The sequence below is a fragment of the Ictidomys tridecemlineatus genome, chromosome 5 (assembly GCF_052094955.1).
Source record: "Ictidomys tridecemlineatus isolate mIctTri1 chromosome 5, mIctTri1.hap1, whole genome shotgun sequence".
NCBI classification, from domain to species: Eukaryota; Metazoa; Chordata; class Mammalia; order Rodentia; family Sciuridae; genus Ictidomys; species Ictidomys tridecemlineatus.
In genome coordinates this window covers 137,558,652-137,571,153 of record NC_135481.1, presented here as the reverse complement: position 1 = coordinate 137,571,153, position 12,502 = coordinate 137,558,652, and the positions used below count along the sequence as shown (strand labels likewise).

The following is a 12,502-nucleotide window of genomic DNA, read 5'->3' as shown; positions in this document are numbered from 1 at the left end:
ACCCCCACCCCCACCCCCCAGAAAGCAAGCAGGCACGAGGTACAGGGCTGCTGTCCTTGGAGCCATCACCACACAAAATAGCTAATAATAGTGTTCAAACCCTGCCTGAGTCTCCTAGAGGCCGGGCCAATGACAGGATGCCCCTCCACATCCCCCTCATCTGGTCCAAGGCCAACTCACTGAACTTGATTTATTTGGAAGGATTCACTTTGAAAAGCAGTTCTTGGAACCACCCAGGCGCCCTCCTCAGGGCTTCATGTCAAGGCCTGCTGGCAGACAGACAGACGCTGGCATTCTTCTTCCCCTGCCTGGGAACAGGTCTGCATGGCTGGCTGCTAAACACAGAGGCCCCTTTGAACTCAAGATGCCTGTCAGGTAGAGAGGTCTGGCATTTCCGGGATTGATAAAGAAACCGCTCCACTTTGGACCAACTATACAACACTTATGCCACAGTAAATCGGAGGGCAGGGCAGACATCCAGTGCAAATACCTTTCGCCAGAGCAGCAGGACTGAGAAGAATGAGATTCTAGCCGCCTCCAAGGGCAGCATCTGAGGCTGGCCGGAAGCCTGGGCAACCCAACCCAACCCATGAGGCTTCCTCTGCCTGCAACAGACCTGCCCTGATCCACTCCAGGCCTGCCAACCCAAGCTTCTCCAGCTCCTAGTAGCCCCACACATAGCCTTCAGGTTCAGTTGCCCAGGCTGGCCTTGAACTTGTGGTGCTCCTGATTTAGCCTTCTGAGTAGCTGGAATTAAAGGCAGGTGCCACTGCACCTGGGTAGGCCTGAGTTTTCACCAGTAATTTAGCCCCTATTGCTTGAAGCATGATGCATGCAACAATGTTCTCTAGAAACTTATAAGAAAGACTGTCAGCCCTTCTTGAGACCTGTTAAATCAGAATCTGCGTCTCAACAAGATTCCTAGACTCCCTCAAGATTCACATACACATTACCTTCTGAGAAAGAAGCACTGGCCTTGTTATCATCCACTGTTTCCATATAGGTAGAGGACAATAGCTCCTGGATCCTAGCAAGCATCAGAATTTCCTAGAGAGGCAATTGATCCCCTCCTTGCCCCAGGACTGCGTCACTGGGTGTAGGGTACATTCCATGTATTCACATATTTAAAAGCTCCCAAGGTGATCAGACAGATGGTCTGTGAACTACATATCTGGTCAGGGGCACTAGTGAAATATGCGGATGAATCTTGGATTTAGATCATTCATGGGTCCTCAAGGCTAGCCGAAAATTGAAATCACTGGAGGAGTTAGAAAAGAATGCCCATGCCTGATTTAAATGTATGGGTGTGGCCTGTGTTTAGAAATTTATACAATTTCACCAAGGATTTGAGATGTGCTGCTAAGAATGAGAAACACTGATTTAGGGTGAACTGATTTTAAAACTTGGTTTGGGCCAGGTTGGTGGCATACCTGTAATCCCAGCAACTCTGAAGACCAAGAAAAGAAGCATCTCAAGTTTGAGGCCAGCCTGGGCAGCTTTGCAAGACCCTATCTCGAAATAAAAATTCAGAAAGACTGGGTGGTAGCTCAGGGGTAGAGCGTCCTGGATTCCATTTCCAGGACTATAATAAATCAACAAATCCTGGTTTTTATCCTTACCAGATACACAATGTTCAGAAAATAAACCATACTAATCCACTTTCTCATCTTTAAAAAGTGGATAATCAGGGGCTGGGGTTGTGGCTCAGTGGTAGAGTGTTTGCCTCGAATGTGTGAGGCACTGGGTTCAATTCTTAGCACCACATATAAATAAAAAATAAAGATCCATCAATAACTAAAGTAAATAAAATAAATAATTTTTTTTAAAAAGTGGATCATCAACTATGAAGATTTAATATTATGAGATAAATGACATCTAGCACACAGTAGGTACTCAATAATATGTTCCATGCCTCCCATTCTCAGAAGTTAAAAAAAAATCAGCTATTATCATCTTTACCCCAAAATTCAGCTTCTCTTTTAAAAAGAAGCATGGAAATATCTGTTTCTTTCATTACCATTCAGGAAAAGATAAAGGAGCTAGAACCTGAAGCCAGGCTGGATTTTGTATTCAGGGAGCAGAGCTGGTCTCCCAGTAGGTGACCTGGCTGCACATTCAGCAGGGTCCTCCACTTGGGGTTTAATGCTCTGTTACCACTATCTTGAAATCCTAATATTTTTTGAACATTTTTCACTGAGCCCCACAAATTAGGTAACTGGTTCTGTCAGGGAGGAAGCCAGAAAATCTCTCTCTGGTTTGTGGGAGCAGAGTTAATTCAAAGAAGAAGACAAAGAGGCAGGTGCTATAGCAACTTGGTTGGTCCCTCTCTGAACGTACTGGGGTAGTGAGGAAGGAAATGCAAGGTCCAGGGAGAGATCAACCTGAGTCTCTTTCTTCTTTCCCCTTGACGCTCTGGGCCTGGAGCAGGTGGCAGACCTACCTGGTTGCTGGAACCACAGCTGGATGAAGGATGCCACTCCTCCACCTGCAGTGTGTGCCTGTGCACCACCTTGCCCAGCTCATGCCCCGTGACAAAGGCCAGTGGGTGAGGAGTTAGGGCAAGGCACTGGTAGCAGTTGGCCGCGTGGTAGATGTTTCTAGTACATGGCTTTATCCCGTCCTCAAAATAAAACATGTTTCCTGAGTAACATTTATTTTAATCTCTCTGCCTTGCTCCTGTGGTTTCCAGGGCTGCTCTTTGGACATCCTGAAGCCCTCTGCAGAGTTCACGGGAGAATGGGCTGCATAAACACAGGGCTTAGACACTGAAACCACATGACAGTGTCTCATTAGCCAAAAGCCATGGTCACGCCTCCTCTCGGCAAGTGAAATTTCCCAAGGGCCACAGGAGAAGCTGCATAGAGAGAAAGAATGAGCCACGAGAGGAGAGGTGGGGTTCTGCTGGAGCAGTTTCTGTAACTTGACTTGATAGGGGAGAAAATTATCAAGGTGAAGAAAGCCAAGGCTGGCATCCCCCTAGCCTCTTAGTTTTTCCATCCCAGTGCCACCAGACAGAAGGATCAGTAAGGAAGTACGTCACCTTGACCTTTGATGGATAAAAAAATGAAAGTGAATTTTTTCAGAGCACAAATAGCATGGATCTGCTTTTGTTCCTCGTTTTTAAAAATCTCATTTTCTGTCTTTGGATATATTTTTCTTGGGTGTAAAATTACTGTGAGGGCCAGTACTTTGGGGAAAGCCAGGTTACACCCACAGTGAAGCCTAAGGCATGTGACTATCATCTGTCACATGGGTCACAGGGGACAAAAGGTTGAAAACTTCTAATCTGAGGTATCAAAGGGCTGTTAACCCTGTGGGAGCCAGCAGCAATGCCATGGATTAGCAAGCATTGTGTTCCCCTGCCAAAATTAAATGAATCAGAGAGGCGATCGCTTTGGCTGCAGAGCCAAGCACACGGGCCATCCCTGGCCGGGCTGAACAGGATATAGAGGTCTGCCAAGAACAGCCAGCTAGCAGGTAGCCACAGAGGAAAAACATTTTGTTTCACACTCCATGACCAGGGATTTCCCTTCCAATGCAAGAGCTGATATTAGAGGACAGTTGGCTCCCTGGAGCTCTGGGAGTGAAGAAGAGAGAGCAGTCCTGCCTCAACACAGCCACCGGGGACCACCACACTGGGGCTCTATGGTGATCCCCTCACACCTGCAAAGCCCTCACAGAGGACAGTGCAGTACAAGCAGACTAAAAAGTCACACACTGCCTTCCAGCCTTCTTCTCAAAGCTCCAGGACATCACCTTCTAGAACCCAGTCATCAAGGAGGGCAGGGCTCTGTCTGTAGCCAGAGCCTCTCAGTGGAGCCCAACGTGGAGGAAGGAAGCAGAAGCCTCTGGTTTAATTAATCTATGTTCTGCCAGGGATTTGCCATAAACTTAACCCACTTAGCTTAGACTTGGCCAAATGATAGGAGTGTTTAGGAGCATGGGGGTTGGAGGGTCTGTCAAAGTGTTGGCAAAGGGGAAAGGCATGCAAACACTGGTCAGGAGAGTACAAGAACCTTAGGATAACAACATAAGAAATGAAGCCGGAAATCACTTTCAAAATTATGTTCTAAGATTCATCCTACATCAGGAGTCCCAAGTCAAGAATCCCAAGTGCAAGATCCCTGCAGGAGTCAAAGGCATCTCCCTCTCTTCCACCATCCAACTGGAAGATGAAATAGAAGATTAAAAAAAAAAAAGCAAAATGGAAGGGTGGACATATTTCAGAAGTCAAGAAGCCCAACTCTTTCCCCTGGTTTCATTTCTGCCATGCAATGTCTTGTTTTCCAATCCTTCGTTAAATAGAGGTCAAATGAGTACATTTCCTCAGGCAAAAGAGGCTATCATAATCAATAAAACCAATAGTGCCCATTTCCAGGGCCCTAGAACCTTTCAGTAGCCTCAGATGTCTCCTATCCCCACATCAATCTCCTTTACCAATTCCTCTGTTCTATGTGCGGAGCTGTAGGCAGATGAACATACCATCCCAGCTGAGAAATAATTCCAAGATACAGTATCAAATCTTGGGAGTCCTCAATCTCTCTCCCTCTTTCCATCCACCTAGAAGAAACTCTTCTTAAGCCAGTGCTCCAAGATTAGGTAAGAATGGCAGAAATAATCCCTTCCCGATTCTAATCATCCCCTAAAACAAGCGGTTAAAATCAGAGGAAAAACAAGACCATTCAATGCACAGCGGCCCCCGAGATCTTTTGGCAGGAGCCAGACCCTCCAAATCAAGTCTCTGGCATGAGTCTACAATCCACTCAGAGGGCAGTTACCATCTGTTTATGGGGAAAAAATGTTAATAACCCCCAATCATAATCAAACAGGCAACCACTTTACTTTAAGTATCTATTAACTAACACTAATTTACAATGGAACAGGCCCCTCAGCGGCACCAGCACGGCAGCCCACCACTAGGGTGAAAAGCACTTATGTGAAAACCGGAAGCCCACCCTGCCCTTCAGGACTCCCCTCCTTCCTGCCTTCCGGTTCCTTCTGCCATCCTGCCAGGCAATCTCTAGCATGTCCAGAAGGAGATGAAGGAATCCTCTCACCTTGGGAAACAGAGATGAGACTCCTCCAACAGCTCCTACCTTTCCCTTAAGCCAGGTGTGCCCCAGGTTGACAAAAGTGGATTAACAAGAGGGAGTTTGGAAAGCCCCATTCGAGGGTGTCAGCATCCCACGATAATTAGACAAGCCCTTGGAAAAACAGAGCTAACTTCTCCTCAATCCCATTTCATTTCCCAGACCCACCCAGACTTTCTGCACACGCCATGCTGACGGGGAAGCCCAGTCAGGGTGCTCTAACCAGCTCTGTGTCCTGGCTTGTCATGGCGTGGATCTGGGCCTCAGTTTCCTTAACTGTACAATAGAGACATTAGCCTAATAACCACAAGGTCTGTTTCAGCACTAATAAACCATTATTCTGTTTCCTCTAAGGGAACAACAGCAAGTCAAGAAGTATGAAGTTAACTCTCTCACAGTATCTCTGATCTAGAAATATTTAAAGATACAAGTTGGTCATGAGGAAGAGAGGCCAAATAAGGCATTCTCTTATTATAGATTAGAAAAGATCTGCACACATATTTATTATTAACTAGTAATTGTACTAACCTTACGTGAAAATTATAGAGCATATTTTATTATTGTTCCCACATGCTAGGATCTTTCCCCTGGTTATTATTCTAACAGCCATATGAAATATAGATGGCAGGTGCACTGTAGGTGTGCACAGGGGCAGCTGAGACAGAGGCGGTAGGCCATTTGTGTGGCCATGAAAAGTGGGTGAACCTTCAAGGTAGGGAGTTTATGCCCAAATTGACTTTAACCAGACAACTGGAGCAAGTTAACTTCCTTTTCTGGGCCTCGGTTCCTTCTGAGTCAGGAGAGCCCAGATACATCACTGTGATGGTCTTTTGATGCCTAATTTTAAAATATTTTGTGAAGACAAACAGCATAAATTTTGAACCATCTCATTTCCAGGCCTTGGATTCACTAGAACAATATAATTATTATTAAAGGGCTGAAATATTTTTTATATATAATCCCAGTAAATAGCCCCTGCCCTGAGCCTCACTAGGACCCAAATCCAACCCCTGTGGCCACACCAGGATTTGGCAATCAAGGGGGCAAAGCCTGGCACAGAGGGGATCAGGGCTCCTGCCAGGCCCTGCTCCAGCAGGAGAGCTACTGATTGGTCCTGGCCTAGGCCATAATAGATATTTCAAGGATCAGTTCTGTCACGCTCAGGCACTGGGTTTCATTGGCAGTAAACCCTCACTGCATGCTCAGAGCCACTTTAAAACCTTTGTGATTCCAAGAGAAGAGGATTTCATATCCCCAAGTGACCTCTTCTCCAAGCCAAAATGTTGATCAAGGAGATGGCATTTGATAAAAGTAAAGAGGAATCTTACCCAATGTACTTTAAGTTCCTCTCCATAAAACTTGGTTAATCTATTCGTCTCCTGTAAGATTGGTATTTTGCTGAATTCTTATGCATACCAATATGGAATGATCTCTAATATCCAATAAGTAAATAAAAGAGTATAAATGTGGGTAAATCAAAACATACAAAGGAATACATTTTGTAAAGTTAAAATGGTTAAAAGTGTAATAATGGACTAGTTACCAGCCACTAATACTATAAGACCATGTAGTGAAGGAAGGTCCTAATTTCTGTCTGCAGGGTAGGACTTGGTTGAGGAGAGACCCATGAGGAGAGGGCTGTTGTGCAGATAGAGCAGAGAGAGACACAGAGTGCAAGAGACACAGGGAGACAGACTAAAACAAGGGAGCCAGCAGCTGCCTACCAAGATGGGGATGGAAATAGGACCGAGGAGACGCTACATTGATTTCAGTTTTACCTTTTTCAGTGTTATCTCTTTTAGAGATGAAATTAGTCTTGTTTTATCTCTTCTAAGAATAAAATATTAGATGCAAATATAAAACAAACAGTAATAGTTACTTGTAGAAGAAATTCTAGTGTATGTTCTATTGGCTTTTCTATTTTTCTATTTTTTTTTTAATTTCTAGGAAGGAATTGAAGTTCATGTTAACAGATTCTCCATGGCTATGCAGTATCCAAGCCCTCAGACGTGATGGTAAGAATTATTTAGAAGCTTTCCCCATCATCCTCACTCAACTTCAGTCTGCCCAGGCATCTCAGATTTCCAAATCAGTTCTACCTAGCCCATTGTTAATTTATAATCTGTGATTTTTTAATGATTAAAACTAAAGTCATTCTTTGGGCCTAGTGGTGCACTCCTGTAATCCCAGAGACATGGGAGGCTGAGGCAGGAGGATTGCAAGTTGGAGGTCAGCCAGAGCAACTTACCAAGAACGTATCTCAAAACAAAAATTTAGAAATGGGCTGAGGATGTACCTCAGTGGTAGAACATCCCTGGGTTCAAACCCCAGTACCATCAATTAAAAAAAAAAAAAGAAAGGCCATTCATTAGTTCAACAAACATTTGTCAAATGCAATACAATATCAGGCATACTGAAATGAGTGATCCATAGTTGATCTAGGAGGTCAGACAGGTATAAACAACAGTGCACTGCAATTAATGTATAATAACAGCATCTTTACAAAATATTGTGTGGGAGTTTTAAAGGCACAATTCATGGAAGGACAACAAAAATAGCCTATTGAGGTTTATAGATGAAGAAAAGAAGAGGGAAATGACACCCATGGAACCCCTTTTATATTTCAATGTTGTGGTTTAGATCTCAAATGTCCCCCAAAGGCCCACATGCTAAAGGCCTGGTCACCAGTCTGTGGTTCCACTGGAAGGTGGTAGAACTTTTAAGTGGGACCTAATGGGAGAAATTTAAGTCATTGGTGGATCGTGCCCTTGAAGGGGCTATTGGGACCCCAGCCCCTTTCTGTTTCTCTTTTTCTTCCTGGCCACCAGGAGGTAAACAGCCCTCCTCCAGGCCCAAAAGCAATAGAGCCAGAAACCTGTGCAACCATGAGCCAAAATGCATTTGCTTCCTTATAAGTTAATTTCCTTAGATATTTTATCACCGCAACAGGAAGCTGAGGGATAGAGCCAGTTACCCACAGATCTCAAAACTCACAGCCACCCCATGGGGTAGGTAACACTGTTCCTCTACTTTGAAGTTGAGGAAACAGAAGCACTGAGGAGGCAGATAACCCCGTGAAACCAAGAACAATTGCGTTTCTAGCCCAGACTTGAAAATTCAAGGCTGAGAAGGAGGTAGACTTGAAGAGCTAGATTCTACCTTCTCCTAAGAAAGAATTGGGAGACTTCTGGTATCCATGCCGTCACTCTTTTTCCTTGGGATACTCACTAATAATAAAAGATCGAGGTCACATGCAGCTTGAGGCATCTTCTTACTTATCCTAAAATAAGACCTGAACACAATCTGGCTTAATGAAGATCAGTGGGATGCAGGCTTCATTCTAAATAGTCGTCTTGCATCCAACTCTTGCCTAACTTCACTAAGTTGCCTGACTTTAGAGGATACTTCACTTCCACCTGTGTGGGCACGTTCTTCTGGCCCAACTAGAGCCACAGAAGGCAGCACGGCCTTGGAGGAGGCATCAGGGGCTGGGAGAGGTTCTGAGGACAGCTGAGGGGAGGCACCGCCCTGGGTGCTGCCTAATCCATCCGACATGGGGACACACTGTACCAGAAACAGAATGACAATTAATAGAAAAATCTGCTCTCACAGCATTGCCAAGCTTGTTGCAGGGTCTCAGCTGGTGGCACGCCTCCTCAGGGGAAGAGCAACAATGCCCAATTCTTCCTTTTGGCCCCTGTCCTGATGTTTTCTCAGGTGGAAGGAGGTGGAAGTAGGAAGTTGGAAGTTTCCTCTCATGGTAAGAAAACGTTGCCCAAACAATAGTGCCAGTCCTCAAAGCCAAAAGCCCAAGAATTACAACAAGATAGAGGGCTTGGAGCTCACTCAGCGTTCAGCCCATCTAAACCCACAAAGCCCTTTTGACATACGTCAAGTGTTGGCAGATACAACATCTCTAGCCAAGGTGCCTAAGAGTAATCTGACCTTTTTTTAAGTCACCAAACCTCTCTCTGCTCTTTATCATTTGCCTGCACATACATTTTTCTCAGTTCAAATGTTTCAGATGATTCAAGAAACCCCGGCTGACCGTGCTATGACTTATTCAGGTTCATCAGATGCAGACTGCAGAGAGACCGAAGACTCCTGGGAAACCAAGCAGTCTGGCCCCAGGTTTTCTGCCTTCCTGTTCCTTTCTGGGTAATTTCTGACCTATCATTGTTCTCAACATTTAAGGGCCACACGGAATCTTTGGAGAATATCACAAAAGCTACGTTCCATTCTATGTATAAACACTCAAACGTTTGCACGTAAGTTCAGGGGATACTGTTCCAACGTCACTAGTGCACTCTCCTTCAGTCCCTGAGCCCCAAGGTCAGAACCCCAACCACAGACAAAGAAGACACAGAAGTTCATCCTTCTTGGTCACCTAGTCTCACCAGCAGACACCAACCTGAATCTCATCTAAGCAAGCTTTTACTACCCCTTCCTATCCTCCCCCAACCCCTCACATGGAAACCCTAGCTGAAGTTCAAGTTTCTGTTTTGGAACTGCCACCCAGGCTCCCTTGAGCCATTTGGTCACATCCATCTCTGGGGCCAGGCAGGTGGATGCTAATTCACCATGTTAACCCCTTTCATGCCAGTGCCCCTTAACGGAGCCTTGGCAGAGTGCCACATCCTACCACCCCACCCCTGCCAAAAAGGGGTGCAGTACTCTGTGCCATGGAAGCTAGCCAGCAGATTAGAAGTCGTGTTGCTCTTGGCATCTGTTCCAGGACTCTGTGTAGAGCTACGTGCTGAAATACCATGGCACGGGCAGCTTTTCAATACCAGAGTCTACCACCCTGCATAGCTGTGCTAACTCCTCACTGAGAGGGGCTCCGAGGACAGCTGAGGGGAGGCACAGCCCTGGGTACTGCCAAAGATGGGGACATCCAAGGATGGATGCAGATGAGAGAAAAGCAAGTTCACTCAAACCAAGAGTCCCTTTACCCATCAATAATGAAAAAAATAATAATTTAAAACATCTACTTCAGTTGCCCTCAAATTCATCTTCCTTCCAAATTATCCTCATCACAAAAGACCATCTGACCAATGGGAATCAGCAGCCACATAAAACCACGGGCTCCACAGTTTGGTTCCCACAGATCTCGACACAGCCTTTAGTCCATACTGAGAACAAGGGTTCAGACAGGAGTCTCCTCCAAGATCACTTGGACCCCACGACCAGAAGCTCGTTCAAGAGACCAAAAAAGATGAAAACAGCATCTTTAGATCAAAAGAGACATCTTTTCCCCCAATAAAAATCCATCTTACCCTTCATTCCAAATTTGGACCGCCGACCATACTTGTTGATCATGATGAAGAGAACCACCAAAAGGACGCAGGCAAACGCAGCTAGTCCAACCGCGATGGACACCTATGAAGAGCCAAGCACAGCAGGTCAGGGCAGCCATGGAACACCGGAGAGCCCACATGAGAACAGTCCTACTGCAGAGCAACCACAGCCCACTCCGAACTTAGCTACCGAGTAAGGCCCTTAGAAGAAGTATTTTATAACACCCTGTGGTAGCACATGGCTGCCGTTCCAGCCACTCAGCAGGAGGATCACAAGTTCAAGGCCACCTGGGCAACTTGGTGAGACTCTGTCTCAAAATGGAAAGTAAATGCAGGTGGAGATGTAGCTCCGTGATAGAGCAGCCCTGAGTTCCATCTCCAGTACCAAAATAAATAAATAAGTAAATAAAAATAAAAATCATCCATTTTGATTAAAACAATATGAGTCAATATTCTGAAGCCCCTTGCCTGGAGTTCCATTCTAGAGATGCAAAAGAAAGCCTGTAGAAACTTCTGTCTCTTGTTTTAACTGGCAAACCAATTCTATATCTTCATATTTACATTTTTGACATTTTTAACATAATATTCCAATCCAAGAAGGCCTAAGAGATCTGGACCTTGAAGACTCCATTAGACCCTTCCCCAGGGAAATCTCAGACTCTGAGAGAGTGGGACTTGAAAAATCCACCCAAGGAGAGGCCCAAGCAACTCAGACTTCGACTTGTACAGTGATCAGGCCCTGCGAAGGAAAGAAGCCCAGCCAGGATCTGACTGACTGCGCATTTTCAAACCCTTCTCTTCTGACCCCCAGGGCTTGGAGCAGATCCAAAGATCCTCAAACAACGAACTATTCCCATCAAACAAAGAAGGTCTTAAACCACCTAAAAGGAGATCATTTGTCATTGCTTTTTTTCTGCCCTAAATACTAAGGTTCCAAGTAAGTTAATATTTGGAAAAGCAAGTCAAATTAAGTCTGAACATGACTACACCAATAAACACGTTCCCCTTAACCGACAAGCCACTCACCCCAAAGGTGTCTTCCTCTGGTTTGTGGGTCACAGTGATAGGAGGTGTAGGGCTTACTTCAGACTCTGAAAATCAAATACAAAAAGAGAAGGACAGTTAGCTTCCTGGCCCTGGGAGGCCCAGACATAGTCCCTGCCCACCTCCGGGTCCCTCTTGATACTTCCTGTTGGAGAAGGCCCTCTGGAGGCCATGATCCTCCAGGCCTCCCTCCCAGGTTGCAAGAGACCCCCTAAGGGCAGGCCCTGTCTGGCCACCAGGCTGGTGCTCCAGCTGCAGGACAGGCTCCATAGGGAAAAGGGCCTTCATTCCCATCTTCTACTTCCACCCCAGAGAAAATACTGTCACCTGTGCATGAACTATGGGATAGAAAAGAGGAAATGACTTGGGATCCAGGCCAGGTTAGGAACTAGGCAGATTTCATCGATGATGGCAGCTGTTCCTAATATTCTTTAACTCCTCGCCGAGGGCATCTCGTACCCCATCCCTGCTTCTCCTGCACCCATCCTCTCTCCCTCATTATTCCTCAGTGAGGTCAGGCCTGTGGTCTCAGAAACAACCCAGTATCCATCTCCCTTACACTGATTTCAGAACACGATGGCAGCTCAACTTGAACAACATAACCACCTGATCAGGAAATACCGCCTTTATCCAGGAAACCTGGATAGGAAGCCTCATATTGGCTTGTCCTCCAGCCAGAACACACACACCCCCGGCAAGAAATGGCCCCAACTCAGAATTCTCTAAAGGGACATCTGTGGGATTACAAGTCCTCAACATCATGTCCATCCACAGGACTGGGATCCTAGTTAGAATAAGACAGGATTCCATGTTTGTATAAATATATCAAAAGAGACTTTTCTGTCAAGTCTAACTAACAAGAACAAATAAAAATGAAAACAAATAAAGAAAAGACTGAGGACAACTAAGAGAATCATAGATGATATTTACATCAGTGCCAAATGGCCAAAAGTATCACTAAACAGGACAGACACTGGGCAGAAGTGGAAATGACTACTATTATTCCCTCAGGCAAAACCTCAAATCCTTTTGGGATTATCTAGCCTTAGTACCAAATCACTTATAAACTGA

General features: G+C 45.4%; 1 protein-coding gene across 5 annotated transcripts in view; it reads right to left on the bottom strand.

Moving 5' to 3' along the window:
* Ntrk3 (neurotrophic receptor tyrosine kinase 3) overlaps positions 1-12,502 on the bottom strand; it is a 424,455-nt gene that overhangs the window by 283,907 nt on the left and 128,046 nt on the right. For all 5 annotated transcript variants that reach the window (XM_078051196.1, XM_005320115.4, XM_078051195.1 and 2 more), the window contains 2 exons: positions 11,414-11,478; positions 10,367-10,469 (listed from right to left, as the gene is read on the bottom strand). In XM_078051196.1, the coding sequence (XP_077907322.1) occupies positions 10,367-10,469; positions 11,414-11,478 (168 nt within the window). The remainder of the gene's footprint in view (positions 1-10,366; positions 10,470-11,413; positions 11,479-12,502) is intronic.